The sequence below is a fragment of the Rasamsonia emersonii genome (assembly GCF_000968595.1).
Source record: "Rasamsonia emersonii CBS 393.64 chromosome Unknown ctg1118621760148, whole genome shotgun sequence".
NCBI lineage: Eukaryota > Fungi > Ascomycota > Eurotiomycetes > Eurotiales > Trichocomaceae > Rasamsonia > Rasamsonia emersonii.
Window position 1 is genome coordinate 1 of NW_013563168.1, and position 27,741 is coordinate 27,741.

Below are 27,741 nucleotides of genomic sequence, written 5' to 3' on the forward strand. Positions count from 1 at the left end.
ACCTGGGGGAGGGTAATTGTTTTGCGGAGGAGGGTATCCATATCCTGGATGAGGAGGCGGATAGTTGCTTTGCTGGGGAGGAGGGTGTCCGCTGTGCTTATTCCACGAGGATTTGCCGAGCAGCTTCCCTAGGAAGCCCTTGCTGCCACTTGACCGCTGCTGCTGCTGGTCATCCGACGGCGGAGGATGCGGGGGATATCCACCAGGCTGCGTCGATGATGGCGGAGGCGCTTGGTTGTAATATTCGGCACTTGCGCCTCCAGGGGCAGGGCTTTTTCTCTGAGCAGCAGCACGAGCGTCTTCCTCTGCTTGTAATTGTGCCGCCAGCCGTGCATCGTCCTCGATACTGTGACTAGGGCCGCCGCTGCCCGTCGCACTCTCGGACGGCTGCTTGTACGGATTGTTCGAGCCCAGATTCGACTTCTTGTCGCCCGCAGCAGCTACTGCATCAGGGTTTGCTGGACCAGACTGATCGTACGATGGCGGAGGTTCGCTAGGCGGGGCAGCAGAATCGGTAGCTGGCGCATCCGGAGGTTCCCATTGTGAGACACCCGTCTTGAGGTTTACAAAGAACCTGTCAGGATGTCAGTCAGACTACCAGAGAAGGAATCGAGAACGAAGACTGGAATGAAGAGTCATACCATTGTTTGTAGCGATCATCAAATTGCGCCTTCCAGCCGGGAGGGACCGGCGGAGGAGGTGGGCCGGGAGGAGGGGCAAACGACATTGGGATTTGCGATAAGAGCCCGGGAAGCTCTCAATAATGAACGGTGAGGACTAGGTTTAAGGTAAGGGCAGGTGGAAGACAAGACTCGGGCTGAGAGAGGTCTGAATTGATATCCAACTTTTAATGTTGAATGATGGTAAATTCAAGACCTTGGAGGTGACGGAGCGTCAGCATTTAAACCTGACACGACAGCAAGCTAGTCACTGAACTGGTGATACTGAGATGTGGCGGTGCAGCTGCGTGAGACGGTGCCAAAATAGATTATGGCCGGGCAAATAATCTACTCCGTACGGAGTACTCCATACATCGGTCCCTGACTAAATATCCTAGTTACGGCGTAGATGTGGCTGAATAGTTTTTCTTTCTTCTTTTGGTCTTCCCCCAATAGACGCTGGATAGTTCTAGAAGAAGTGTCTGCAGATGGCAGCTTCACAGCACAGCCACCGGTACTCATGTTTTCCCCCAAAATTCATGACATGTGGGATGTTTTATGGAAAAGTTCAAATAGTACATTGTATAACAGTCATAGCTGGAAAATAACGTCCCAAGAAAACCTGGACAGGTACATACATAGATGATTTTTCAAGTGCTTCCGACATTAAAGCCAAGAAACTGGGTATCTTATCCAAACCTTTCCCCTTCCTTGAGTTGATCAAACAATCCCTACACAAAAAGCTGGGCAAGTGGCCGCCGAGTGTATCGACAACTCCCTGGTGGGCTGAGTCTCCTGCACAGATCAGAGATCAGAGTCGCCAATGTTCGGATCAATATCGCAGCTCTCTGGCCACCAGTAGTCCTCTTCTAGATCATCTTCTTGTGATTGCTCTCTTTTGTGACCTTCATCATCTGAAGGGAAAGGCCGAGGCATTAGCTGTGATGTAGGTTCATCCTCTCCATCAGTATCACCTGTAAGATCTATAATCTCGACTCCAGCTGGAACTATAATGCGAGCTTTGTTTTGTGGGTTAATGCTCTCTTCTTCTTCCTCTTCCTCATCATCACTGCAGAGGACGATGATGTTCTTCTCTGTGATAGTCATAGGAGCCCTGCTTCTTCGCTTCCCTTTCCGCTTGCGTTTCCGTTCATTCTGTCGCTGATTGCGAATGCGTGCAAGTTGGATTTGTGCATTCACAGCCATTTTAGATGCATCATCCAGTCCGGTACGACAGTCTACAGGAGGCCCATCGAGCTGCATTGCTTGAACTTCATCGATAAGGGGGGTGATCGCCAACATATCTGATGGTGTCCCACTTGGACGAGCCCAGGCAGCATATGGGCCATTATAAAATGGCCCTTTACCTACCCCATAAACCGGATGCCGGACGAGCTGCCCAGAGGACAAGAATTGCTGTGCTGTCGCAATTCCTGAGTCAGGGTCTGGTTCTGTCTTCAATCCCGTACTGCTTCCTTTCGGCTCACTGGCAGGCTCGAAGTCCATATACCCACACTCAGAATCGGAGAACGAGCCAGAAGAGAGTAAATGGATCCCACCGGCAGCATCGCCCAGCAGCAGGTTTGTTTTATCTGGGGAAAATAGTCCACACATGATCTCATCCTCAAGATTTGCCACGTCCTGAACAAGCGCATCTTCAGGACAAAGGAGAATGTTCCAGGACTTTAGAACCCCGTCAGAACCACCAGTATATAGGCGATCAGTAGCGCTTCCCCAAAGAGCGACGCGGACCCCAACATCCGCCTGCTCTCTGGTGAGGCGCTCATCCAGTTGATTCAGCGGTGCCCCATGTGGCAATTTGTGCAGTATCTCGGCCGGATTGCGAAAATCCCAAACATAGGTGATGCCATCTGTGCAACTGGCAGAGATGTATGTATTATTCACCGGACAAAATGTGACATCATTGATGTCGAGAGCAGGACAGTCGAACTCCATAACACGACTTCTTGTAACAAGTGGTTCATAGATACGGACTACCGATCGGGCATCCTTCGCTGTTCCGGAGGTCCGCAGCGCTGGTACAGAACTACCTGTGGCAAAACAAGGCCATGCTGGGTGCCACTTGATATCAAAAATATTCTGTGAATTAGGCGATAGCTGGATCGCCTCAGCTGAGCTTTCGCTCAGCTTCCACATAGCAAGATGTCCTTCTTTGCAAGGATCGCCAAGTTCCGTTTCTTTACCAGACATGCCAGCAACAAGGATGTCCCTTGTTGACGAGGTAGATCCCCACGCCACTGATGATGGCGTCAAATCTACATTCTTGCTCAGACGTGACCGTGTAAGTTCCAGAGGCTGGTAGGTCGGATTGCTTTCATACACCCTCCACAGACCAAATACTGACTCTGTCCCTGTCGCCAGCAGATTCACATTGCAGTCTGCTCGAGCCATGACTTGCACTTTCCCCTGATGCCTGAGGGTATGAATACAGGCTGCACCCTCGTGAGTGGAGACATCCCACACTTTGACAGTGCCATCGTAGCTGGCGGTGTAAAGCTTGTCTTCAAACCACTGGACAGCAGTAACACTCATGTATAGATGAGGGTCACTTGTACTGCTGGCTGAAGGACGAGGGATACGGTGATCTGGAAGTTCCTTGATAGAATTGCGGACAAGATCACCAAGGAGGAGGTTATTGCGGCGGTTATACTGCATATTGTGCTCATCACACTGTGCTGCTGCACCAACCGCAAACCTCGTGCCATCAGGGGACCATGTAAGGTTAAGCACATCATTAGAAGCGCCCTTCCATGTCCGTGACAGTCTTAGACCATCATCAGAGAGCCGCTGATAATACCTCCTGCCGGGGCCGGCTCCCCGTTCGCGATCCCAAAATATCGTGGATACATTACGACGGCCTTGGTCAATGTTTTCCTCATCCATAAAATTGCTATGGTGAGGCACGCTTTCAACAAAATACGGCGTTGTAGGCAAATCACCCTCTTTTGCATCCAACAGAAAGGACCGGATGTCTGCCTTTTTACGCCGTTTAAGCACAGACGCCATAGATAAACATTTTGAAGAGTCCTGCCCAGCATCTGCAGACGGAAATAGCGTATTTGAAAGACGGCCTATGCGTTTCCAAGTATCCAGTTCGACAGACATTGGCTTAGTCGGTGTATGACGATATGTCTCGAAATTGTCAAGGCCATTCTCAGCCAGGAGCTTGTCAAGCTCAAGCATTTGAGTAATCCTCTTTGCAAAGGACCGTTCAAACTTTGGTTCAGAAATAGCTCTCACAGCTTGTATGATTTGATCAGAAAGAGATGTTTCTGACAAATCAGAATGAAACCCATGGTGTGCCAACAGGCCAAGCATAGCCGCCATCTCTTCCTGGTCAAAGGACACATGTAATACTTGGCGAGTAGGACTTGAATTTGATCTCTCTGCATAGCAGGACGGTTCATTTTCAGGCGCATAAGGTACGTGATGCGGAAGATCTGGAATTTCATTGAGATGTTGAAATGACCGTCGACAAATCCGAACCTGTCGGGAAGAATATATAACGCGATATCGTCCTCTCGAGCATTGTGGGAGCGACAGTTGGGGCTGTGAAGGAACAGCAACCTCAACGTTGACAGAAGCGCTGGTTTGATCTGCCTCACCGTCTGTCTCACTCCCATACCCAGAATAGGTTGACTTCGCATAATAATTAACGGGGACTGCAGTAGACCGACGAGGGCGTTGGCTTGCTTGAACTCCGGAGGATGTCCTTCTGGAAACATCCAGTCCTGGCTGTCGACGCAGAGTAGAACCACGAGTCGGAGAAACTGACCCTTTGGTAGAGGTTGACGGTAAGCTGGCAGCGTCGAGGGTTGGTACTATTATTCTCACGGTATCTGTATCGACAGTTCGAGAACTGGAAATAGAAGATAAGGACTTGTCCCGTCGGCTAGAAGCAGTTCCAGGCTGCGGCGAACGCTGTACGTTCGATGGTAGAGGCGAAAGTCCGCCACTATTTTGCGGGATAATAGGTGCGTGCGTACTAGGAGGAGATGAAGCTGAGAGGCCAATTCGGTTCTTGCGGATAAAGTCAGGTCGCAAGTCGCGCGTCGCTTTCATGTTGCCGCCAGCCATCCTTTTTGTATTTCTATGGCCAGTAGCCCGGCCATTTTTTACTCCTTCAGAGCTGGATGGCTGATCCGCCTGGCGAGAATGTGACACGAATTTCGAGAGTAACAACTGTGCCTCATCCGAGGACTCGTCGGAATCATACATTGCTGGATTCCGTCCGTATGCGACAGCTCTTGTAGGAACCAGAGAACTTTGAGACGGGCGACCACAACAACGCTTATGTGATGAAGACACGATATCTCCTCATTTGATTTCTGCAATCTCCCGCTAGTATTTGCACCCGTACTTAGGCAACAGATTCACAGCGAGATAATTCACTTCCAAGACACTCCAATCTCCCACGCTGATCCCTGCCCTCGCGACTTCGTGTAATTCATCATACGTCTTTTATTTACCAGTCATCCTCAGCCAGGGTGGGGCTTGACTGGTACTGTTGAAGGGCATGCAGTGAATGAAAACTGAGATGCGGTAGCAGGATGGGACGGCAGGCACGAAGGAAAAACGCAGGAATGTAAATAAAAGATATGGATAATCACCTAATCAAGGCAACTGTCAGTTGAAGCTGAAAATATGGTGATAAGTACCAATGCAGCTGGTGATTAATTTTCAATTTGGTTTCAACTGACCACCAAAACAAAGAGCAAGAAACAAGACCCCTTCAAGACCACAAGCTACAATAGCATGAGAGCCAGACGGAATTTAGTAAGTCATTGGGTGAGGCCAGCTACAGCTGGGACTGCAGCCAAAGCTAACAACGCGCGATAGCAGGCTGCGAGACGTGTAAAGTGATCGGCTGCGACCGATGACGTCCCGCGTCGGGGCGCACGTGCACCCGCCTTTGATTTAACCTCACCCCGAAGCCGAAGAGAGGCTACTAGTGGGCCAAATTACTACGATGTTCAATTCATGTTGGTAAGTTGCCAGCCATAATTCTCACGGCTATGAATATAAATACACGAGTCAACGTGCTTCCCGAACCACATGTTTCTTACAATCTGGATCGAAATTAGCAGCTTGGTACCGCACCCCTATCCCGCTGCCCAAGCGAGGCAAGATAGTATTCCATGACATATGTTCTTCAACAACGGCATGTCGCCCCTCAGATCAACATCAGTCCCCTTGCATTCGGGGCGCTCAAAGTTCTCTAGGGATTATAAGCGAGAAAATCAACCAGAGTGGTCTCGTTGATTCTAAAATCAAGGCGGACCAGGTCTCAAGGGCCGATTTGCTGAGCAGTTGCCGCCCCCCAAAACACCCCAGACGTCCATAGCATTTATTTGCTGATTGCCCGGCCTCTGCGTCTCAACGCAACCGTCAGGTCATAGAGGACATCTTTAAATGCGAAAAGAAAAGCAGCTGTGATGGCGCTCTGGCTAACCTTTGGCCCAATGCCTGTGAAAATAAAGTGAGCCCAAGGACGAAAATATCTACTCAACCTGGAAAGAACGGAATACCTTTGTACAAGCCTGTGAAGCCCTCCTCCTTGATGATCTTCTTTAAGCTGCCATTGAGGCTCTCCTTGGGACCATCCTTGCTAGCAACATGCATGCGGCTCTTCACAGTGATATACGGGTACGTGATCGTAGTAGCCAGAATCTTGCCGATCGCACCGAGATAGAACGCATCCGTGGGAGTTATTCGCCGACGGCGCTCCACAATGTTCTTCAGTTGCTCAAAGATCGTATACTGTAGGATGGGATTGATCACCAGGACGAGCGCTGGAAGAACTCCTGCGAATAGGGCCGTTGGGCCCTCGTTCCGAAGCAAGTCTAAGAGCGTCTGGATTGTGGACCGTGGCTTCTTCCGTGGGGTCCCCGGGAGACTCTGCTCCTCCGATTCGGAGTTGCGAGCTGTCATCCGGGTGTTGACGACCCAAATGGGATTGGTGATCAGCACCGTTGCACTGCCCGCAATAGCACCCGCAATCATTGATTCAGCAGTGGTGAGCTTCTTGGAAGCACGCCCGGCCTTCTCAGCAGCCTTTTCGAAAGCTGCTCGAGTCCATTCATACCAGTAGTAATATACGAAGTTCGTAACACTAATTCCAAATAAGGCCGACTCCAGACCTGAGTAGAGTCCGCCGATTCCCTCTCGCTGGATGATACGACGAACAGCGTCGAGCGTTGAAGATTGCGCGCGTTTGGACTCAACCTGTGCCCTTGTTGACAATGTGATCAGGGGATAGCTGTCACAGACAAATTTCTTAGTACGGCTAACGCAAGGACAATGCCTGGGAGAGGAAGACAACATACGTCAAGACCATTGAAAGAATACCCCCTCCGGCACCAGCTAGAGCATGCGCAATATTATCGGATTGCTGCGCAGCGGCAGACGCCGCCGCCGCTCTCTTTTGCTGCTCAACGGTGGATTGAGACATGATTTGTAGGAGGCCGAGATGCAAGAGACGATAGAATTACTAGAAAGGGAATCAGAGACGGTTGCGGGGAGTGTAAAAGTGCAAGAACAAGGTCACAAGAGTATTGGATGTGATGGAGCACCAAAGGCACGATATTCGGAGCAGCAAGACCGCCTCGGACAATTTACAAGAGTTTCAAAGGGAATGTTCTGCGACTTCTTCTTGTGGTGCTCCCCGGGCTGATAACTGGTGTTGGGACGATAATACTTCGGCTTGAACCTTGCAGAGACGGAAGGCCCTCCATATGACGTTGCCGACTCTGCCTCGGTTGAACCGATTAGCGCATTATCCCGCGCTGGTCTGCTCTTCGCATCTCCTATGCCATTGCGCGGCAAGGTTAACGCGACAGAATGCAAGATACTTAACCTGAAGGGCATGTGATATGTTTTATGCATTAACGAGATGCATACAGAGTACAAATTTTCTCGATATCATCTAGTCCCGAAGGCGGGATTGTTATTATGTGTCTACATACATTACATATACAATATACAATGGACATCCCAAGCCACACGCGGAGCGCTTATTTCTGCCGAATGCTGGCAGAGGTCAGACAATTTTTGCGATAAAAAATTGTTATGAGCACACTAATTTAATGAGCCCGTTAATTGATCAGCGATTCTTAAGATGTAGTACAGTACGGAGTACGGAGTACATTCCAAGGCAGTGGGTCTTATTCCAGGACTTCGGGAGTACAGGTGGATCCCTCTGCAGTGTCTGTCGATACTCTCCTATACGGAGTATATGCATCTTGACTTCCAACTTTTTGACATGTGAATATCCACCCGCTCCTTCTGGAAAGCTTCACACTTCTTCAAATCTGAATGAGGATGCACTTAGGCTATTAAAACTATTCGACGTCATGAGGAACTACATGTAGCTGAGGTATGAAAACAACCGTATGAGGTCTGTTTACAAAAAATAGAAGAAAATCACAAAGTGAACGAGCAGCCTGACTGAGAGCTCCTGATAATTGTCTTCTTACTAAAGAGGCGTATAACATCACTACGCACTGAATTCCCTCGCGGAAGGGACAGTTCTTTATACCTATCCACATTTTTTTAGCCCTTACAGGAGATGGGGCAAGAATGCCGATCGGAGATAAGAGCGTGAGAGATAAACATGCCGGGTGTTGGTCATAGATCTTGCCATTTCCGGGGAAGATCGAGTGCATATGTCGAGTTTCGATCGAAGTGAAGTGGAATAGATATCTCCTTATGCGAGTTTTAAGGACCTAGAAATTGAGCTGGCGGGCCGTGGCATGCTGGAAGGAGCATGACCAATCCTAGGAATCACGATGGACCTTGCTACACCTGACGTGGAGCAAGTAGTGAGAGTAGGTAGCCTTGGAACGGCATGTACCGACTGAAGAGACAGTGGGTCATAACAATTCCTTCATAGTCGCTCTACTATGGCAAGATAGATGAGAACCGGATATCATGCCCTAAACAACAAATGCGGACTCTAAATTGTTCTTTAATATTGTATTCTTGCCATTAACCCATATTCAACAGAAAATACGCAACGATTCAACCTACAAACTGGTGACGTGATGGTGATATCAGAAATAAAGAGGGCGGGACACGGGTGCAAATCGAAGGGCAAGCAGCGTCAAAAGGACACAAAAAAAAAGGTTAGAAAAAAAGGAACAGAGATTGAAATGTGGGAAAACCCTGGCCATCTAGAGAAGGGCCGGGAGGGCACAGAGGAGCGAGTCGGCACAAATCAGAGAAAACACTCATCGAAACGGTCTCCGCCAGATTCATGATGCCATGGAGGACTTCAATGAGAGTCAGAAAATGTATTCGACGAGCCTGTTGAACAACCGATTTGACCACCCACACATCAGCACTAAGAAAAATCGTATTCATGATGCAAACTCCACGCCAAACGGGACCGTTGCAGAGCAGAATCAAGTCGAGAAAAGCAAAGAAAAACAAAATAATCTCACTCAGCAGCAGCCGCCAGCGGAACCGGACTGGACACCTTGGCCCTGACCAACCTGCACCGTTGGCTTGTTGTTGACAGTAGCAGTGCCCATCCGTTCTTTAATCTGTCTTGCCATGGTCAGGAAGGCTTGCTCGACATTGGAAGCATTCTTGGCAGACGTCTCGAGGAAGGGAATTCCGAGGCTGTCAGCGAATTCCTGCAGGGAAGAATAACATCAGCAACCCGATTTATTTGATAAGGCAGAGCATCTTGATCACGAACCTTCGCCACAGTATACTCCACGACCTTCTTATCCTCCATATCGCTCTTGTTGCCAACAAGGAGCTTGTTGACACCCTCAGTAGCATAACGATCGATTTCTTGCAGCCACTGTTTGACGTTGTTGAAAGAGTCCATGTCCGTCACATCATAGACAACACAAATGCCATGGGCACCACGGTAGTAGGAGGAGGTAATCGTTCGGAAGCGCTCCTGGCCGGCGGTATCCCACTGAAAATGAAGTTTTAGCCACAGTTCAAATGGGTAGAATGTATGCTTCTTATACATACGATCTGAAGCTTCACCGTCTTGCCATCGAGCTCAATAGTGCGGATTTTCTGAAAGGCAACATGCAGTCAGCACCAGAAATCACTGGTCCCAGTGGAGCGAATAGACTCAAGCTGAAACAGGTTTACATACGAAGTCCACACCGATAGTGGAGATGTAACTTTCTGTATAGGTATCATCGGCAAAACGCAGCAACAGGCAAGACTTCCCAACACCGGAGTCCCCGATGAGGAGCAGCTTGAACAGATAGTCGTATCTGTGATGGTTGTCAGCACCACCCTAAATGGGAGGAGCCAGGTTGTCGGTTTTCACAGGCGGAAGAGGATTCCAGAAGTAACGGGGCAGGAGATGTACTCTATGTATCACAGTTAGGTTAGCCAAACAGATAGCTCCGATGATAGTTGTAGGACGTCTGTATAGCCGGCCGAGGATCATGATCTGCGAGGTATCAACAACAGCACTCACCACTCAGGATTCATGATGGACGTGAAGATTTGCTTGCAGTTTCGGGGGCTAAAGAACAGTGGCAGGAGAAGAGAGAAGAAGAAGAAACGCGGCAAGGTCTGTATGATGGGAGACAGTGGCTGCTGAGGTAGGCTGGCAATACGGTGTACGGAGCAGTGCAGGTATCCAGATGCCACAGAGGCTAAGACAGTCGGTGCTGGGGGAGCCCGTGCAGGAGCGCAGTTGTGCACGACGTGCAAACTCAACTAACTGGGTTTGGCCTGCCACCTGCAGGACGCAGCCGACCGACCAGCCTGACCTGTGCCACAGCGCCACAGGTGTCAGCCCCGTGCTCCAGCCGCCGATCCGCCTCTAGCGCCGCTCTGATCAGGCTTCGGCGGGTACTCTGTGGCTGCTGGTCCTCCGTACTAGGCGACAACTGCCACAGACCAGCGAGCGCTTCTCGAGCCAGGATCTTCGTCCATGTAGTTGCGCTCTTACTTAGTCTCTGCAGCCTTGGTCACCTAATTTGACGATGGCCTCATCGAATCCTCGTGCTCAACCATGCGCTACGGTTCTCCGTGATTTCACCCAACCTAGGCTTGCTGTCTACAGAGCTAGAAGCAATCGAGGAAATACTCCAAGAAGCAGACGTAATTTCAGAAGATCTATGAGAAATGACATGTGATATACCACGTCAGAAGACTGCAGCTCACAAGGTCCGTCTATGCATATCCGTGTGCCTGCAGCCACTCGAGCACCAGCTTTTCATCTCTCTCCTTGTACCGGGCGTTGGTCCGGATGCTGTCAGACACAATCACTAGCGCTCGGTCGTAGGCGCCAGTGTCCTTGTCCTGGAAGAAAGACGAGATATCCTCCGCGATCGCGTGGTCAGTAAACTTGGCCAATCCCAGCCTCACGAAACGATCAAAGACGACGTTGTTTGAAGACAACCGTGCCGACACCGGACCCCAGTTGTTCTTCATATACTCCCACAGCAAGTGCCGAACTTTGGAGTTGGCCGCCAGAGACGCTGCACCAGTATGGATATCCTGAATGGCAACTTTATCTGAGAATAAAAAGTCCAGATATTCTTTCACAAGCTCGGGATCCTTGGTGCGTCCGAGCGAGCTTAGACAGATCTCTTTACCATCCACAGAGTCTGTCTTCAGATATTCTTCCTTGACCCTGTCAAACTCCTTCCGACCGCCTTCCGAGACATTGATAGCGAAGATGGCGGATCGCAGATTTGGGTTAATCGCTTCCTCGTCCTGGCCAGAAGCCCAAAGTTGGAAACGTTTCTTTGCTTCCTCAATTATACTAGATTTTATGTCAGTCATGCAATTTAGACGTCTACGAGATACTGGGACCCTACCCGTCGTGGCCAGCATTTCCTGCCATCGCAATAAGAAGCTTTCGAAGCTGTCCAGTTAGGTAATCTTCGCCTGGCTTGAACTCCCATCCAATTCGTTCCGCCGCAGGAGACGCCAGTTTTAGAGTGAACTTCTTTAAGCTTGCAGCCACGGATTCATCCGATGAGAAGACCGATCGAAGATTCGCAAGTGATGATGAAATTTGCGACCACACACTGAAGCGCATTAGCCAGAACTAAATAAAGAAAAGGGCCCGGAGATCTCTGTAAGACTCACAGATAATTGTCCTCGCCACCAAAACCTTCGAGTAACGTTAAAAGAGCTGCGGTGGTGCCTTCACCAGACACGGCAAGCGCAGCAGCATCTCCCACCAGTCCGATTTTATCCTCAGTACTTAGCAAATCAAGGGATTTCCCAAGTTTTGCCAAGCGCTGCGGAGGGTAGTTCGTTCTGTAGAACCCAGATTGGTCTTTGTTGATTTTATAGAATTCTTCGTTGATGCCTCGAATCACATCAGACTTCGAAACAAGAGCGTGAGGCCTTTCTTCAGCCAATCCTGGCCCAGTCTTGATTCCAAGAGGAATCCACCATACAGTTTCATCCTCTTCTGGCTTCACATCACCGGAAGAGAGGAACCTCTTCTGGCTGACACCAATTTGGTTCGGTTCTTCGGTTATAGTAACAACTGGAAAGCCGATCTTGCGAATCCAGGGATCCTGCAACACGTTAGTTGCATAATTCCTTGAGACTACAGAAATTCATTTAGCCAACCATGAAGCTATTGACGTCTTGATTTGACGCTCTGCTGAGTGCAGACCAGAGGTCATTGGTGGTTGCGTTTCCTGTTCAAGAGGTTAACTTGTACATACTATTTCCGTTATCCCATGCATGGAGAACTTACGATATGCATGCGCTTTAAGGTAATCTGAAACTCCACGGATGAACGTCTCTCGGCCGAGATGACTGCTGAGCATGCGAATCACAGAGCTACCTTTAAGATAGCTAATGTGATCAAAAATCTGATCAACTTCCAGAGCGTTCCTCACAGGGACTTCAATGGGGTGAGATGCACGCAGGGAGTCAAGTTGAAAAGCTTGTTGGAAACCTTCAGCCTGCACAATTGTCAACGTTGGCTCGTTCAGAAATACCTCGAGTATTGCGTACAACAAACTGAGACCAGACGTTCCATTCTGCATGTGAATGTCAGCTAAATGAAACATGAACCATCTCCCCACTTGAGTATTTACCTGGATAAAAATGGTCAACAGCTAACCAGCCTACCCACGTTGCGAATCCTTCATTCAACCAGAGCTCATTCCACCAATCCATTGTCACCAGGTTGCCAAACCACTGGTGGGCCAGTTCTAAATCAGGACATTAGTAATGTCAGGAACACGTTTTGGAAAAGAGTCTTACTTACCATGAGCGACGACATAGGCAATCCGATTCTTGTAGCGAGAGTCTGATTTGCCTTCATCAAACAAAACTGCAGTAGTACGATATGTTACGAGACCCCAGTTTTCCATGGCTCCCATTGCCTGCGATTAACTGTCAGTGGATATAGAAACGGAACACATATCGCACGACCTACAAATTCATGAACAGCCAGGAGATCTGATTTTGGAAGAGGATAATCAATCCCAAACAACTCGGAGAAGTAATCCACAGTACGATGAGCACATTCTAAGGCAAAACGAGCTTGTTCTTTGAGACCCCTTGTTGTGTAAACACGGACAGGAATGCTGGCCCCATTGTACTTGCGTTGTGTCATAGCTTCGATATATTCAAAATCGCCGACTGCCCAGGCAAGAAGCTAGAACCCGCTTACAGATTAGCTTTGCACGCTAAGATATATTGAGGAGGATAGACTGACATAGGTGCTCATTACTGGCGTTCTCTCGAAAGAAACAATTTTCAAATCAGGCTTGGTCCCTTCGCGCTCCGACTTCACAGGCATGTTGCTCAGGGCGACCTGGCCTTTGGGAACTTCGATTTCAAAATCGAAAGTCGCTTTTAGATTCGGCTCATCAAAGCACGGAAAAGCTCTCCGGGCATCACAGGACTCGAACTGAGTGCTCAGCATGTAATGAAAATCGCCATCTTTCGGGGTGTCGGGAGACGGGGTCACAGCGGGCTTATACTTCGAACGGTAGAACCCTGCCATAGCGTTGTTCATAGTTCCAGTAAAGTTGATTTCCAGAACAGCATCGCCAGGAGCTATTTCGTTCGGGAATGAGAAGGTTGCTCGTTCCGATTTCTTGTCGTATGATATATCAGCTGCTTTGATGGAAGAAGCGCCTGACATGTCCAAGTCAACAACGTTCGCTAAATGTACTGACGACGGATCGTTTTTCCCAACACGAACCATTTTTAGCATATATCTCAGCAGCCTGGATATCAATCTCTTTGGCGTTCAGTACGATCTCCTTGATAGAACTGATGACTATGATGTCAATTTTCACGACACCATTGTAGCTCCAGGAGCCACCAAGCTCTAGATTAAAGAGGGAAACGTGATAATGGACGGGCTTGACCCTGTAAAAGATCATCAGCATTACACGAAACATAGGTTTTACTACCAGAAGAGAGATGTGATGAGGGAACTGCTGTCGCATGACGTACACATCAGGCAGAGTATCACGGTCTTTGTTGGCCATTGTGCGAACTTCTGTCGAACAATATCTTGCGGGAGACTTCGTAATTCCAGTCTTCAGAGAATGAAACACAGATGGTAAGCCAAATGTTACATTCGGCGATATCGTGGAATAGGTAGCGAAGGAGGGGCAGGGCAGGCGGCGAAAAATGGACTGCGGGACACTTCGATGGGCCGCAATGCTATCAGCCGTCACTCCGCACGCAGCTTTTAGAGACGCGCAGCAGCGTCTCCACGCCGTAGACCCCCACATTTACGGCGAAGCGCGTGCTGATTACTTGGCGAATAATTATTGCTAAGTTCTCATTCTTCGGAGAATCGCCCTATAAAGGCCAAGGTGGAGCTTGAACCGCACTGACAGCCCGGAAGTGACAGTTCGCCGAGACCTACCGTCCCAACTAGCAGATCACCCCCGAGCCTTGGAACTGGCAAATACCACAATCCACCATGGCCGATTCTGATGAAGAATACGTTGGAGAAATCTCAGAAGATGAAGATGATGTCGATGCTCACAATATCTCGCGTGGTGCAGCTGCTGGAACCCGTTCCCGTCGGAAAAAGCAGCGAGGAGGTGCTGAATGGGAAGTCTCAAGGACCTGGGAAACTCTTGTTGAAGGTGCAGACGGTACGATCAGCTCTACTGTTGAAGGGCTACTGGAGGCTGGAAAGAGGAAGAGGTAAGCTTGGCATGTACTGTGAGAATGGCTGGGGACGAAAGGGATTTCAACGGAGCATGAGACTGAACAGCCTTCTTCGTAGGCTTGTTCGAGATACCACACCTTTGCAACGGGGAATTATCCGGCATCTGATACTCATACTCGATCTCTCACAATCCATGTCCGAAAAGGACCTCCGTCCTACGCGCTATCTTCTGACACTTCGCTATGCCCAGGAGTTTGTGGTGGAATTCTTTGAGCAGAATCCTATCTCTCAACTTGGAGTTCTCGGTATGAGGGATGGATTGGCGGTGAGGATAAGTAATATGAGTGGAAATCCTACGGAGCATATTAGTGCTATTCAGGCACTGAGAGCACAGGACCCCAAGGGTCACCCTAGTCTTCAGAATGCGTTGGAAATGGCCCGCGGGGCGCTTTTGTAAGTTGCTTTGAATCTTACAGCGCTTCTATTTCCATGAATGCTTACTTGTTCACATCGACAGCCATACTCCTAGCCACGGTACTCGGGAAGTTTTGATCGTTTTTGGCTCTTTGCTTTCTTCCGATCCAGGGGACATTCATCAGACAATGAATGCCCTCATTGCCGACAAGATACGGGTGGGCATTGTCGGACTCGCCGCTCAGGTTGCCATTTGCCGTGAGCTTTGCGCAAAGACTAATGGGGGTGACGATTCTGTATATGGAGTGGCACTTAATGAACAACATTTCCGGGAGTTGATGATGGATGTGACGATACCGCCCGCTACGTATTCTCAGAAGCAGGCTAGCAATGCTCTTCTAATGATGGGATTCCCATCACGTACTGTGGAGCCTTTTCCTTCTCTCTGTGCTTGTCACTCCAAACCCTCCTGTGGAGGCTATCTATGCTCACGATGCAATAGCAAAGTTTGCGGTCTCCCTGCCGAGTGTCCAGCTTGCGGTCTTACATTAATCCTTTCAACACATCTGGCCCGTTCATATCATCACTTATTTCCTCTCATCAACTGGGTGGAGGTACCATGGAAGCGTGCCTCGAAGAGTACAAACTGCTTTGCATGTGGAATAGCGTTTCCTCCAGTACCCCCCGAGGACCAATGGCAAACCTCGGAGAGCCAGACAAAAGGCATAAGTGTCAGCAGTCGCTATGAATGCACGGTATGCGGGAACCACTTCTGTATAGACTGCGATCTTTTCGCACACGAAGTTGTCCACAACTGTCCTGGTTGTCAAAGTGGCAGTGCTCCTGTCCGGTCACACTCCGAGGTGTCGCAAACAGGATTGACTGGCAACGAAGTCAATACGGATGCCATGGATACTACAGTGTAACATCCATCGCAGGTCTGATATCCAGTTTTCTTGTTTTGCAATTAAATCTCTGATGCACTTCCACTGGTAGGAATGTGTATCTTTTGAGTGATTAAGGATTCAGGGTTTCAGGAGCATCGCATGGTCTGGCGTTTAAATGTATGTACAGTACATGATCAAAATATTGGCTTGTTTTGGGTAATATTGGCAGGGAAAGGTTATGGATCATAGGCCTAATAATGAGGATCTAACCTTTGGAAAAGATAGGCATGAAACAGAAGTATTTAGCGAAAAATCGTCATCTGGGACTCTCTAGGAGACTGGATTAATACTCCAGCTTACTCCAGAGTTCTGTTTTTACGTAATCAGGCACCGTCTTCTACCTACGGAGTTAAAGATAGAGTGAATTAAAAGATCGGAATAATAAAGCGCGGGGCCGTTACCAAGTAGTACCTCATGTGACGTCGGTCTAATCAATCATTTCTCCCCTCATTAATTTTATTATTATTATCGGTTCAACTGCAGCACCGTGGAGGCCTTTCGACGGTAGGATTCTGTCTTCGAGCACTGTCTTCGAACTGATATTAACTTCTCTAGACAGCTCTCGTAATTAATAATTCTCATTTCTTCCCTGACATCCATAATGTCATACAATAATAACAAGGACGGAGATGATACCGCGACGATACCAACGGATCACTCCGACCCCTCTCAATCCGAAGTCACTGCTCTCTATGAATACATAAATTCGTATTCATTCTCCTCTGATGCCGAATTCAGAAGCGGGCTGGCAGTCATTCTCGGTCATCCTGATACGCCTGCCTCAGAGGCGGAGCTCACCAGCGAAGATGACCTGGTCCTGAAGGCAAAGTGTTTTTATATCTCTAGGTTCGGTTAACTCGCTCACTAATTTACATCCTACTCGGTTGCAAATTATGAACGAGGAGAGGCATTTGCCCCGTGTGTGGATTTCATTCGATTTTAACAAATGCACTGAATTCTGCACAGGAAGAAGAATATCACGCCGCCTCTAGATTTCGCAGCCTATAAGAACTGGTTGAAATCAGCAGCAGAGAAATCGCGGGGTTCGGAATCACAATCCCCAGAAGACACAAGGACCACAAGCAACGACTTCCAGCCTCAGCATACGACCACGACGTCATCAGAAGGTGTAATGTCTTCATCGCCGCATTCCGTGCCAAGCAATCATCAAAAAACGTCTGAACCCGCCTATCCCTCCTCCTTCGCACACATTGTCGAGCTCATTACTACTGGTCAACCTATACCTGGTATTCAGCAAATTCCAGACACGGTGTTGACAGGTCATGAAACCCTCAGCAGAGTAACAAGAAGGCGTAAACCTTGGGAGAAAGATGACAAAGAGAAAGAGTTGGAAGAGCAAAAGTGAAGAGCATATATTTGCGACGAAGGTATTTGGAACCTGATATCTATGATTTCAAGTTTCATGGTTTCGTTTAACGATGGGGGAGAAAAGGCGGAGAGCAGATGCTGAGAGGTTCCGGATTAGGATAATAATGTTGCAGGCGTTAGCCGCTCAACATCGATCATTTATTGCCTGTATCACACACCCTTGTGTAGAAGCAATGTTGCGAAAAAAAAAAGAAAAAAGGGAAAGATTGGAGAAATCACCTTGGTTTGCTATCATGCATAGAGCTATTTGACAATGCTAAATAAGAACATAGAAGCATGCATTAAGAAAACATCATTGATCCGAAATGAAGGGGACTTCTGGGAAGGGCGTGTGCCTTGAGGAGCAATAGAATACAAGCTGTCATGACAGTCACAATGAAAGCAGAAAGACAAGGGTCGCCTTGGTAAACCAAAGCCCTTGATATGGTGGCTCATACCTATGAGGTCCTAGCTGGTTTTTTAGGATATTATGGATTTCAGAAGATGTGAGGATTAAAAAGAATGAAATGTGTGGTCTTGGGGGTAAGGAAAGAAGTGAAAGCAAGAAAATAAGACAAAGTTTCCGATGAAAGGGTTACACCGTTTATCGGGGGTTTCTCAACAATCCAACAAGAGAGATGGGAGGATAAAGGTTCATGAACCAAACACAACATCCGCGCTCATCCCAGAATTCTAGAAGAAGGAAGATACCTCTAAATGGACAGTTCGCTCACACTCTGTGTTCATGTGTCTGATGATATTCGGTCGATCAACAGCGAAAAAGGCGGTTTATGCAACCCTTAGGATACCGATATCATCAACGGAACGGAGGGTAGCTAGGGTTCCATAGGTTGCCACGATTGAATCGGCCTCCAGGAGCGCTTGTCATCTGAATGCGATCATCATTGGGGTTCCCAAAGCGGCTGATTTGGACACCAGCACCGGGTCCAGGGCGAGTAGTATGAGATGGGTTGCAGCACAGCATCGCGACACGGGAGCCAAATTTGGAACCACGAAGAGAGACCATATGTTTTCTTTCGAAGTTAGCTGCAATGAGTACAATATACAGAGCGAAAAAAAAAAGAAAAAAGAAAAAAGAAAAAGAGGGAGGAGGAAGGGTAGGAGGGATCAATACCTAATATGGGTAGCAACAAGCTCACGTTGGTGGGGTGCAGCATTCAGAAGAATCCACTGGATCAGATAGTTCCCATACTGATCTCCAGCGACTAGACGAGGTTAGCAAATTGAAAAATTGGTCCGACATCTCGGTCATGGGTCTACTCACTGTCAATGAGTGGCATACGTGGACGATCAGCGCGACCAGTACAGACTCGTGCTAGGTACCGGTCCAGAAATTCAGCACCACCAATTTTCAAACACTTCTCGACAACCTTTGACGCGAATTGATCCATGCTGTAGTCAGCAGCCCGACTAAGAATGTGTTCAATTGCACGACTCTTATCATGAGGTGCACCATGTTCGCAGATGTGTTGAATGCACCAGTTGCCAAATTGGCCATGAGAAAGAAGCTCAATTCTCGCTAGGACCTCCTCAATAGCCGGACGCTTCATGCTAGTCAGCCATAATTCGAATTTATAGTTATGATGTAAGCTATTACCTTCTCGTCTTCCACACAGTTTTCAAAGATGTTCTGTACGACCAGGCTTCCCGTCTCTCCTAAGGCAACTTCATGCCACATTCCTCGAAGTTCTTCATTGACCTTCGCCATTATCTGTGGAGGCTCATTGCTCCAACGCAGCTCGAAGAGTTTTTGCCATACATGACATGCATAGCGATGAACGACAGTCTCCGGAATCCGGCGCAGAAGCTCGTGGACCATAACAGCTTTGTGCTCCTCGGGAACACAGTCAAAGGCTTTCTGGATTACATGACACCCAAACGGATCCATGCTGAGATTCAAAGTATTGCCTTTAATCGCATTAGCGATGGCAATAACTTGCTCGGGAGTTCCATGCTCGAAACAGCGTTGGACCAAGAAATTTCCAAACCTATTGACCATGAGGGGATAGGCCTGGTTCACGATAGCCTCAATGATGTCGTACTTCTGCTCCGCCGTACCAACCTTGAGCTTCTGCTGGAGGAATATAGAAGCCTGTTGATCATTGTTACAGACAATCTTGTCCACGATGTATTTCCAGTCACAGGAGACATTCTTATCGAGAAGCCGGCGATAGTTAAGAGGCTCAAGCGGCGTTATGTATGTCTGGGCAGGAGCAGCACCAACCTAGATTCTGTCAATTCGCACTCAAATAACAAGGTCAACCATCAACGGCAGAAACTGTAAACATACAGATGTGACAGACCAAGGAGCAACGCTTGTACTATTCGAAGTAAACTCAGCTGCTGTAGGAGAAAGAGGTGTTCCGATGGGACGCGGTTGATACGGTGTGATTGGGTACATCCCAATCTGCTGATACGCATTGAAGGGCGAATTTACTGGAGACCTTGTGCCAATGTTGTTTGGTGCACCGCTGGTGAGTGTTCCCCAAGGCGATTGCTGTGGAGGAAAGCAGGAACCTCCTCGGCTCATCTGCGTAATCGAGCGGCGAGGACCAAGATTAGCTCCATTGATGTAGGGATTCTGTTCGCCAGTATACCGTCCATCAAAGCCAGAAACTGCGGAGGATGGCCCTGAAAGGACACGATGAGCTTGGACGGATCCCTGAGTCGGGAATCCAGGACTGAGTGTTTGGGGAAACCAGTTGCGGGTAGGATCCTGCACCAGAGCACTCCGAGACAGAGAAGGTGCATCCGGGTAACCCTTTTCCGTGGCTTGGGTGATACCAACGCCAAAAGCCGGCTGTGAAGGAGGGCCCCAGAAGCTGCGTGCTCTATTGTAGGCTCCGGCCGAAAGAGCGTCTGAGATATCCGAACGTGCGTCGTCCTGAGCCCATGAATCTTGACGTTGATTGAACGTTCTTGCAGATGCATTGAAAGCGTTCTGCAAGCTGCTGATTGTCTGTTCGGATATATCACGACCACCAAAGTCAGTTTCAGAGGGCGGTCCAAGTGCCTGATCGAGGGTGTGTTTGATAACGCGCGTCTGCGCCAGCTCCTGCTCCTGCTGAGCAATGCGAGAGTTAGCGGCAATGAGCTCCTGCTTCAAGCGAAGCATCTCAGCCACGTCTACACTGTCTTTCTCAACGTTTTCTGTAGAAGCCGACGCAGTAAAAGGCCCTGTCGCCGGGGTTAAAGGAGATGCTTCAGACGAGGCATCATCTTCGTGGATAACATGGGACGCACTATTGGTAGACAGTAACTCCTGTTGCTTCTCGAGTAAAGTTTGTTGCTCTGAGAGCTTGGTAAGGATGTCCTTGGTAATTGGAGTCTGATCGACAGATGGCTTGGGCTTCGGGGAGAGTTTGGCAAGAATCTTTTCCATTTCCGAAGCGTGCTGCTCAGCACGATGACTGGCAGACTGACGATCTACCTTCTGCTTCTAGGATTGTTAACTCTGAGATTGTCGCAAAGATATGAGAGGAAATCTGACCTTATTTGACGGCAATTCCTCATCGACGCCAGTTGGGGGTTGGATGTTTCCGAGCTTTGAAGACATCAGTGGATTGGGTGGGCTGCAAGATGTGTTCGAATTTTTGTTTCCCTGGATTGCACAAGCATCAGGACATCGGATACTTGACTTGGAGAAAACTTTGACGCCCGTATAATGGCTGGGAACCCTGTCAGATAGGAACTCACCGATGCTTCCTGGCCCAGAGACACGCGATGCATTTCGACACTGTTCCCGCGAGAACCACAACCATGATCAGGTGCCTTGCGTCCAGCTGCAGAGGCTTCCGCAGCCTCAGCGGATGAGAAAGGCATGTTTAAGACACGAACAAATCTGTCTGTCAAGATTTTCCAGAAGGCAGAGGGAAATAAAATGGTATGGATGACGCGAAAGGAAGCAAAGATGTAGGGCTAGGACGCGTCTTAACATCAAAAAGTGTAACGGGGATCTAAGCGTGTTCACAGCAATGGCCCAATTTGTGGGGGAGACAGATAGCTTCAAGATGGAAGGTGATGGAAATGAAAGCACCTATCTAGTGCGTGCAAGCAAAGGCAGTGTAGATGACATGAGATAGATTGCAGTCGCGCAGATACAGGATGTAATCACGAATAGTCATAGCAGATTCAAGGAAGGGGCGAGGATGGAAACAGACACGAGGAAGGTCCGAGGGTGTTTAGAGGCAAGCTTTGGAAAACAAAGAGCAGAGAAGTCTCGACGCGACTCTCGTGTGCCCTCTTTGGTCCCTTTCCAGAAAAGGAAGGAACTGAAGGATGCTGGGCTATTCGACGACACCTTCGAGAGGTAAACCCCGAAATCCTTCGGTTCAGTTGCTCACGGAAATTTCCATAGTAATCTACCCAACGCAGACAGGCCTATCGTTTCGGTCATGGCATATCACTGGCCGATATATTCATACAGAAGTACATTTTATCCCGCGAATGATTCGGGTGGATGGTTTAATAAAGTACCTGGGGGCTCCTGTCATTGATCGGAAACCCACCAACATAGGATGCAGCTGATATCCGCCACGAGTGATCGAAAAAGCCAAGGGCGTAGACACCAGCCGGGCCCATCCAGCGACATTTGGCACTCAATATCACAAAATCCGGCTGCCCAACACCAGTGAGCGCCGGGACAAGGCGTGCGGCATGTTCAAGACCGGCTACATCTGCACCCCACACCACAAGCTCCAGTCGTTCTTCTTCTAGTGGACGGAGAAACAACGCTCCCATCCCGCTCTCAAGTTCATAGTCATACGATAGATCCTCTTGATGACAGCCAGAAGAGTGGTTGTCCCCGTCGTGGATGTCTTCCTTGTAAAGCCTAAGACGATCACCGCTGATCGAGATGGGAAATGCGTCGCTGGCGGCAGGCGGCATCATATCACCCAAAGCAATGGTAATGATATTTGCTTCAGCGGATTGATTACCGACGCCCATAACAGGGGAGGAGCCATTTGTCGCATTGCAGCCATCGAGGAGTAGAGAATCGGCTGCAAAGTATTGGAAAAGGTTCCGGCTAATCTGGCTTGCTACATGGTTACCATCTGAGGAGCAAGTTCTGATGATGAACGGCCCTGAAGAGCGTAAAATAGCATCCATTGAGCCAACTTGGCGGCCATATCTCTGGTTTATATTCCGCCATCTAGTGTCATTCGAGGCTGTCCATTCTCCGAAGCGATCTTTGAAATAATAAGTTTGTGCACTGTTGGCTAGGTCAACGAAAAATGGCTCCTCCCTGTCATCTAAAATAAGAGCAGTGGGTGTTTCTACCCGAGCCTCTTCTGGGGAAAAGTGAAATCGACGAATATTGTGCATTTTGAGACGCCAAAACCCATCCTTCGCACTCCGCGTGACTTTGATACGACCATATTGATCCGGGGTTTGAAGCTGATCAACGAAGATCCCCCCTTTTGATCCCATATCACCGGAGTGCGGTATAACGATAGAGAATTCCAGAGGCAAGGATGGAGTCAGCTGCTGTGAAATAATAGTATCGTAGAAACTCAGCAGGGCAGAGGTCGTCATGACTCCCTCAAACCAGTGACCTTTTCCAGAAAGTTCCTCGTAGTGAGATGGCCATCCGGTAAACGCCATCAACTCATGCATGAGACGGGAATGATATGCAGGAACATTATCATCTTCTGAACCATGCTGCTGCATCACTGGAATACCCGCAAGGTTATCTAACAGTAACTCATGTTTGTAAGAAGATCTCGCGATGTGGAGAACTGATGAAATCAGCGGTTCTGCATCCTGCCACAAGTTAAAAGGCACGTAGTCTGGCATATCAGCATAAGGGCCGGCTAATAATCATCAGAGAAGCTTACTCTCTATAGAGGAATAACCAGAAACGGGACTAACACCAATAATCTTATCGGGAAAATGTGTAGACAGAAACCAAGCTCCTTGCCCTTCTCCGACTTAGCTGACAGCCTTAGATGCAGGTAGATATAGAGTCAAAAGCCACTCACCTCCATTAGAATGTCCGATAACGATCCAGTCATTGAGGGCCACTCCAGGGCCGTCCCATCCCACGTTCTCAATCCACGAAGGTATGGCGTCCAGTGAAGCGTGAATGTCCGCAATGCCCCAAGTGTCTACACAAGATGAGTACAATTCTTAAAAAATGATGACAGCGGGCTCTTACGCCAATCATCCCCGCTCCAAGGAGTGATACCACTAGGAAACAGCATCCAGACACATAGTCCGTATGCAGCATCCAACATCTCGCGGACTTGTTTACTATCTGCCTCAACCCCTGCACCATGAAGACTTAGGAGAACCGGCAGAGGCCTCCGGGACGACAAGCACGTCGAAGACCTGGGGGGAGGGCGGAGAATCGCATATGATACCACTCCCCCAGGATGAAGATATGTAAGTCTTTGCGCATCTGCCGGCGATCTCTCCACTAAGCTGATTTTGAAAGGTATGGTCGTCTGTATGTCATTGCCTCCGTTCACCGATCTGTATGCTATCTCAACTGAAAACTCGATATTCGGAGACTGTCCGAGGATTATATCAAAAACAAGAGGGCGCGATTGATACGGTGCCAGCAGCAATTTCTCTTCCTTCATAATTGCTTCATAATGCGACTGGCATGATTTATGTCAGACTCCGGATAAAGGGCTAGTTGAGTCATGTTTACTTACGTCCAGAGAGCTGATCCATAGAACTTCGACTGGGCTATCCATATCGTTTCGGATGTTTACCGATGCCAACGAATTAGGAAGTCTTCCATGGATAGTTTCCGATACTAGTATGCTGTTCGTATCGACATTGAGGCGTTCGTGGCACACTTTTGCTTCGATCTGTACCTCGATAGTCGGGTCTCCTACACCTCCTAATGCGCGGACATCACGAACAAGTCGTAATTCCACCACATGCATTCCTGGCTGCAGCTTCACAACGATTGGAGCTCTTCGATAGCCGTAAAAATCACCGCCGAAATACCAAGTTCCGTCTATTCTAAGTTCTAACAGGCCATCCGTAACTAGCTCGACAGTCTGGTCCAGAAAACCATGTAGGGTGAGGTTACCACGTGCCCAAGCTTGATACTGCAACACTGACCAGCCGTATATGGATCGCAGAAAGGCCCAGTCAGCATCCGGGAAACTTATGTCGAGACCGACGACAGCGCGTTTTCTTCCCGGAAAAAGGCGAGTGGAATTGGCATGTATTGTTCTCCACTTTATATGGCCATTTTTACTAAGGACGCTATTGAAAAGCGCGTTGGGTTCGTAACTCAGATTTGAAAAGCCCCCGACTCTCTCCAACGGGTCTGCACCCCATGTGGCCTCTGCATACGTTCAATGTTAAATAACATAATAGGAAGAAAAGCGACTATCAGCTGCGATTGGAACATATGACTGACCTCGCGTTCCTGTCCGGAACGGGCCTAAAAGTTGCCACGTCGATGAGAACGAGAGAGCCTCTGCTTCCCGGCCCAATGGTGACTGCTCCCCAAGGCCCAGGAGTGGGCTGAACGCTATATGGTTATGTAGAGCTCGGGAGAGCCAGCAAGATGCCACAACAAGCAGTGCGACAGACAGACGAACAGGCATTACGGTCATCTGCATTTCTGTGACCGGTCATGAACAGGGCGTAGATGTCCGGATTTCCTCGTTACTCCCGGTTCATAGCAAAATTCCAATTCTGTACTCTGGAGAACGACAAGGCATGACCTCAACCTTCTCATCGCATCCAGTTTCACGAAGCCAAGGCTTGATGAGGAGGTTAGGCCAGTAGTACGGAGTAAGTTTATCTATCTACAGAACTAACGCGCTTCGGTTTAATGCGCAGAGGCCCCATACCATGGAAGGACTGAGGAACCGGCTGTGGGCAGGGCTCCGCTGTGCGTGGCTGTCAAATCGGCCTGCAAGGGGGAATCGAGGCCAGCGATTGCGCTACGGGGGGTTCGGAGCGCCGTACTCCGTGCTACCGGCTACAGAGACACTGCATGGCGGCGCAGATGCCACGAGGTAGCGAGCGCTCTGCTTTTTTGACTGAGCCTCGTTGGGAAAAGATGACCTCCACGTTCTCGAAACAGTCGACAAAATACTGCACCTCACTTTGACGGCTCTTCTTTAGTCCTTTGCGATCCCCAAACTCCGCGTCCCGTGGGTTTCGGGATCTTCTTTCTTATTGGCGGTCCTGATGGTCAGCCACCAGAGGATTCGTCATCTCCGGAAACATACCACCACGCTTGCAAATCTCACGCTCAACGACAGCCCCATTGTGAGGAGAGTGCCGCTTCGGCCAAACAGGGGACGTCGGCAGGATTCGGCCCAGCCCTGTTTTTCTTCGCCAGACTTAATAATGTAAGTATTCTGAGAACCCAAGCGCCGCCTGTTGCGCATGCTGAAGCAATGGCCGATCAAGCCGTTTGAAAACCCCTCCCGGACCGGAGCATGAGCACCACTACAGTAACCGGCACTGGACGACGCGCGTCCATGCGTCAGTCGAATTGGCAACCGCCGGCAAAGATGTCAAACCCTCAGCCGTTGAGCAGCCCTGTGGATAAATTTCCGTCGTTCGTCGATGAGGCTTCCGATCGCTCAGTCGAATCGGGGAACGCACGTTCAGCCCAACCGCTCAGAAACGACTCCGACGATCTCTGGCAACCTCGGAAAGCTGGACATGTTTTCTGGGAGCACGTCAATGGGTTGGGAATCTCAAAACATAGATCACGAAAAAGCATCAGTGAAGCCATTAGCACCATCCGGACGCGGAATGCTAGTATGAGTGCCAATGCGCATGAATTGGCGGAAGCCCTCAGGGCGCCCATATCATACAGGCTGATAGTAAGATTGACCCTATGCTGCGTGCCGTACCGTCTTGGAAGCCATGACTCATTCCCCGCCTAGGGACTCTGTCTTATCTGGTACATGACGTCGGCCCTCACAAATACTTCCTCCAAGTCCATATTGAATGCCCTCCCCAAACCAATAACTCTTACCATCGTCCAATTTGCTTTCGTCTCGATATGGTGTTTATTGCTCTCATATTTTTCCACATTATTTCCGGCCCTGAAGAGAGTTGTGCCGGCGCTCAAAAATGGCATACTCCCCCTGTCCCGTGAAGTGATCACAACAGCATTGCCCTTGGCTATTTTTCAGCTTGCGGGGCATATCCTAAGCTCTATGGCCACATCACAGATTCCGGTCTCGCTAGTTCACACAATCAAAGGGCTCTCGCCCTTATTTACGGTCTTGGCGTATCGCATCTTCTTCAGGATCAAATACGCCCGAGCCACCTATCTGTCATTGATTCCTTTGACAGTCGGTGTCATGCTTGCTTGTTCGACGGGGTTTTCTACCAACTTTTTTGGGATACTGTGCGCGTTATGTGCCGCCTTGGTGTTTGTTTCACAAAACATCTTTTCCAAGAAGCTTTTCAACGAAGCGTCGCGGGCGGAGTCTGAGCCACAACCAAATGGGCGGCGCAAGCTGGACAAACTTAACCTGCTTTACTATTGTTCTGGGATGGCCTTCCTCCTCACTTTGCCAATTTGGTTTATCAGCGAGGGTTATCAATTGGCCGCGGAATTCCTTCGCAGCGGCACGATCGCTCTTTCAGAGAAGGAAGGGTCATTGGATCACGGTGCTCTCCTCTTCGAGTTCATTTTCAACGGTCTGTCCCACTTCGCTCAAAACATACTGGCCTTCGTGCTGTTATCGATGATATCTCCGGTTTCCTACTCGGTAGCATCGTTGATCAAGCGAGTCTTTGTCATCGTCGTTGCTATCGTTTGGTTCGGAAGCTCGACAACCCCTGTTCAGGCACTTGGTATTGTGCTTACCTTTATTGGATTATATCTCTACGATCGCAATAGTCATGATGATATTGCCGATCAACGGGCAAATGCGGATCGCTTCCGAAGTCGAGATTCAATTTTACCTCTGACCGGTGGCACACCGAGCAAGCCATGGGATTCAAACGGTTTTGCATTCCCTGCGGCGAAGCATGGAGATGATCGCCACTCCGATTCTCCATCGTTAAGTGAGCAGAAAAAGGAAGATGACCGTCCAGGACAGGTTCGAGTAAGAGGTAATAGCCTCTCCCGAACATGGCTCCCGCCCGGTACCAAACAAGAGACCACCTGGCAACCGGGTGATTCGCAGAGTTCCCAATAATTTTGGGACCTTTTTTTTTCTTTACTTTTTTTTTAAACCTTCTGCACTCTCTGTGTAGAATAATGGGTTTA

The 27,741-nt window shown here is 49.0% G+C and overlaps 8 protein-coding genes across 8 annotated transcripts; 3 read left to right on the forward strand and 5 right to left on the reverse strand.

Moving 5' to 3' along the window:
• Positions 1-3: 3 nt before the first annotated feature.
• On the reverse strand, positions 4-727 carry T310_4601 (WW domain protein; the record flags this gene model as incomplete). Its single annotated transcript, XM_013472510.1, has 2 exons — positions 4-574; positions 642-727. Coding segments are annotated over 2 exons (657 nt in total), but the record flags the coding sequence as incomplete, so codon positions are not given.
• A 736-nt stretch (positions 728-1,463) lies between these two features.
• T310_4602 (WD repeat protein) lies at positions 1,464-4,898 on the reverse strand (the record flags this gene model as incomplete). The annotated part of the gene is made up of 1 exon (XM_013472511.1): positions 1,464-4,898. One exon carries the CDS (start codon positions 4,896-4,898, stop codon positions 1,464-1,466), a length of 3,435 nt encoding a protein of 1,144 aa, XP_013327965.1.
• Positions 4,899-6,185: 1,287 nt separating this feature from the next.
• On the reverse strand, positions 6,186-7,131 carry T310_4603 (Peroxisomal membrane protein Pmp47; the record flags this gene model as incomplete). Its single annotated transcript, XM_013472512.1, has 2 exons — positions 6,186-6,939; positions 7,007-7,131. The coding sequence occupies 2 exons, from the start codon at positions 7,129-7,131 to the stop codon at positions 6,186-6,188; spliced, it is 879 nt and encodes a 292-aa protein (XP_013327966.1).
• A 7,452-nt stretch (positions 7,132-14,583) lies between these two features.
• On the forward strand, positions 14,584-16,118 carry T310_4605 (RNA polymerase II transcription initiation/nucleotide excision repair factor TFIIH; the record flags this gene model as incomplete). Its single annotated transcript, XM_013472513.1, has 3 exons — positions 14,584-14,813; positions 14,896-15,231; positions 15,296-16,118. 3 exons carry the CDS (start codon positions 14,584-14,586, stop codon positions 16,116-16,118), a joined length of 1,389 nt encoding a protein of 462 aa, XP_013327967.1.
• A 622-nt stretch (positions 16,119-16,740) lies between these two features.
• On the forward strand, positions 16,741-17,505 carry T310_4606 (uncharacterized protein; the record flags this gene model as incomplete). The annotated part of the gene is made up of 2 exons (XM_013472514.1): positions 16,741-16,967; positions 17,106-17,505. 2 exons carry the CDS (start codon positions 16,741-16,743, stop codon positions 17,503-17,505), a joined length of 627 nt encoding a protein of 208 aa, XP_013327968.1.
• Positions 17,506-18,324: 819 nt separating this feature from the next.
• Positions 18,325-21,350, reverse strand: T310_4607 (Pumilio RNA binding protein; the record flags this gene model as incomplete). Its single annotated transcript, XM_013472515.1, has 7 exons — positions 18,325-18,554; positions 18,668-18,733; positions 18,793-19,072; positions 19,126-19,752; positions 19,819-20,967; positions 21,019-21,129; positions 21,225-21,350. 7 exons carry the CDS (start codon positions 21,348-21,350, stop codon positions 18,325-18,327), a joined length of 2,589 nt encoding a protein of 862 aa, XP_013327969.1.
• A 642-nt stretch (positions 21,351-21,992) lies between these two features.
• On the reverse strand, positions 21,993-25,099 carry T310_4608 (uncharacterized protein; the record flags this gene model as incomplete). Its single annotated transcript, XM_013472516.1, has 5 exons — positions 21,993-23,341; positions 23,510-23,635; positions 23,686-24,130; positions 24,188-24,834; positions 24,910-25,099. The coding sequence occupies 5 exons, from the start codon at positions 25,097-25,099 to the stop codon at positions 21,993-21,995; spliced, it is 2,757 nt and encodes a 918-aa protein (XP_013327970.1).
• A 921-nt stretch (positions 25,100-26,020) lies between these two features.
• On the forward strand, positions 26,021-27,670 carry T310_4609 (uncharacterized protein; the record flags this gene model as incomplete). The annotated part of the gene is made up of 2 exons (XM_013472517.1): positions 26,021-26,338; positions 26,402-27,670. The coding sequence occupies 2 exons, from the start codon at positions 26,021-26,023 to the stop codon at positions 27,668-27,670; spliced, it is 1,587 nt and encodes a 528-aa protein (XP_013327971.1).
• Positions 27,671-27,741: the final 71 nt, after the last annotated feature.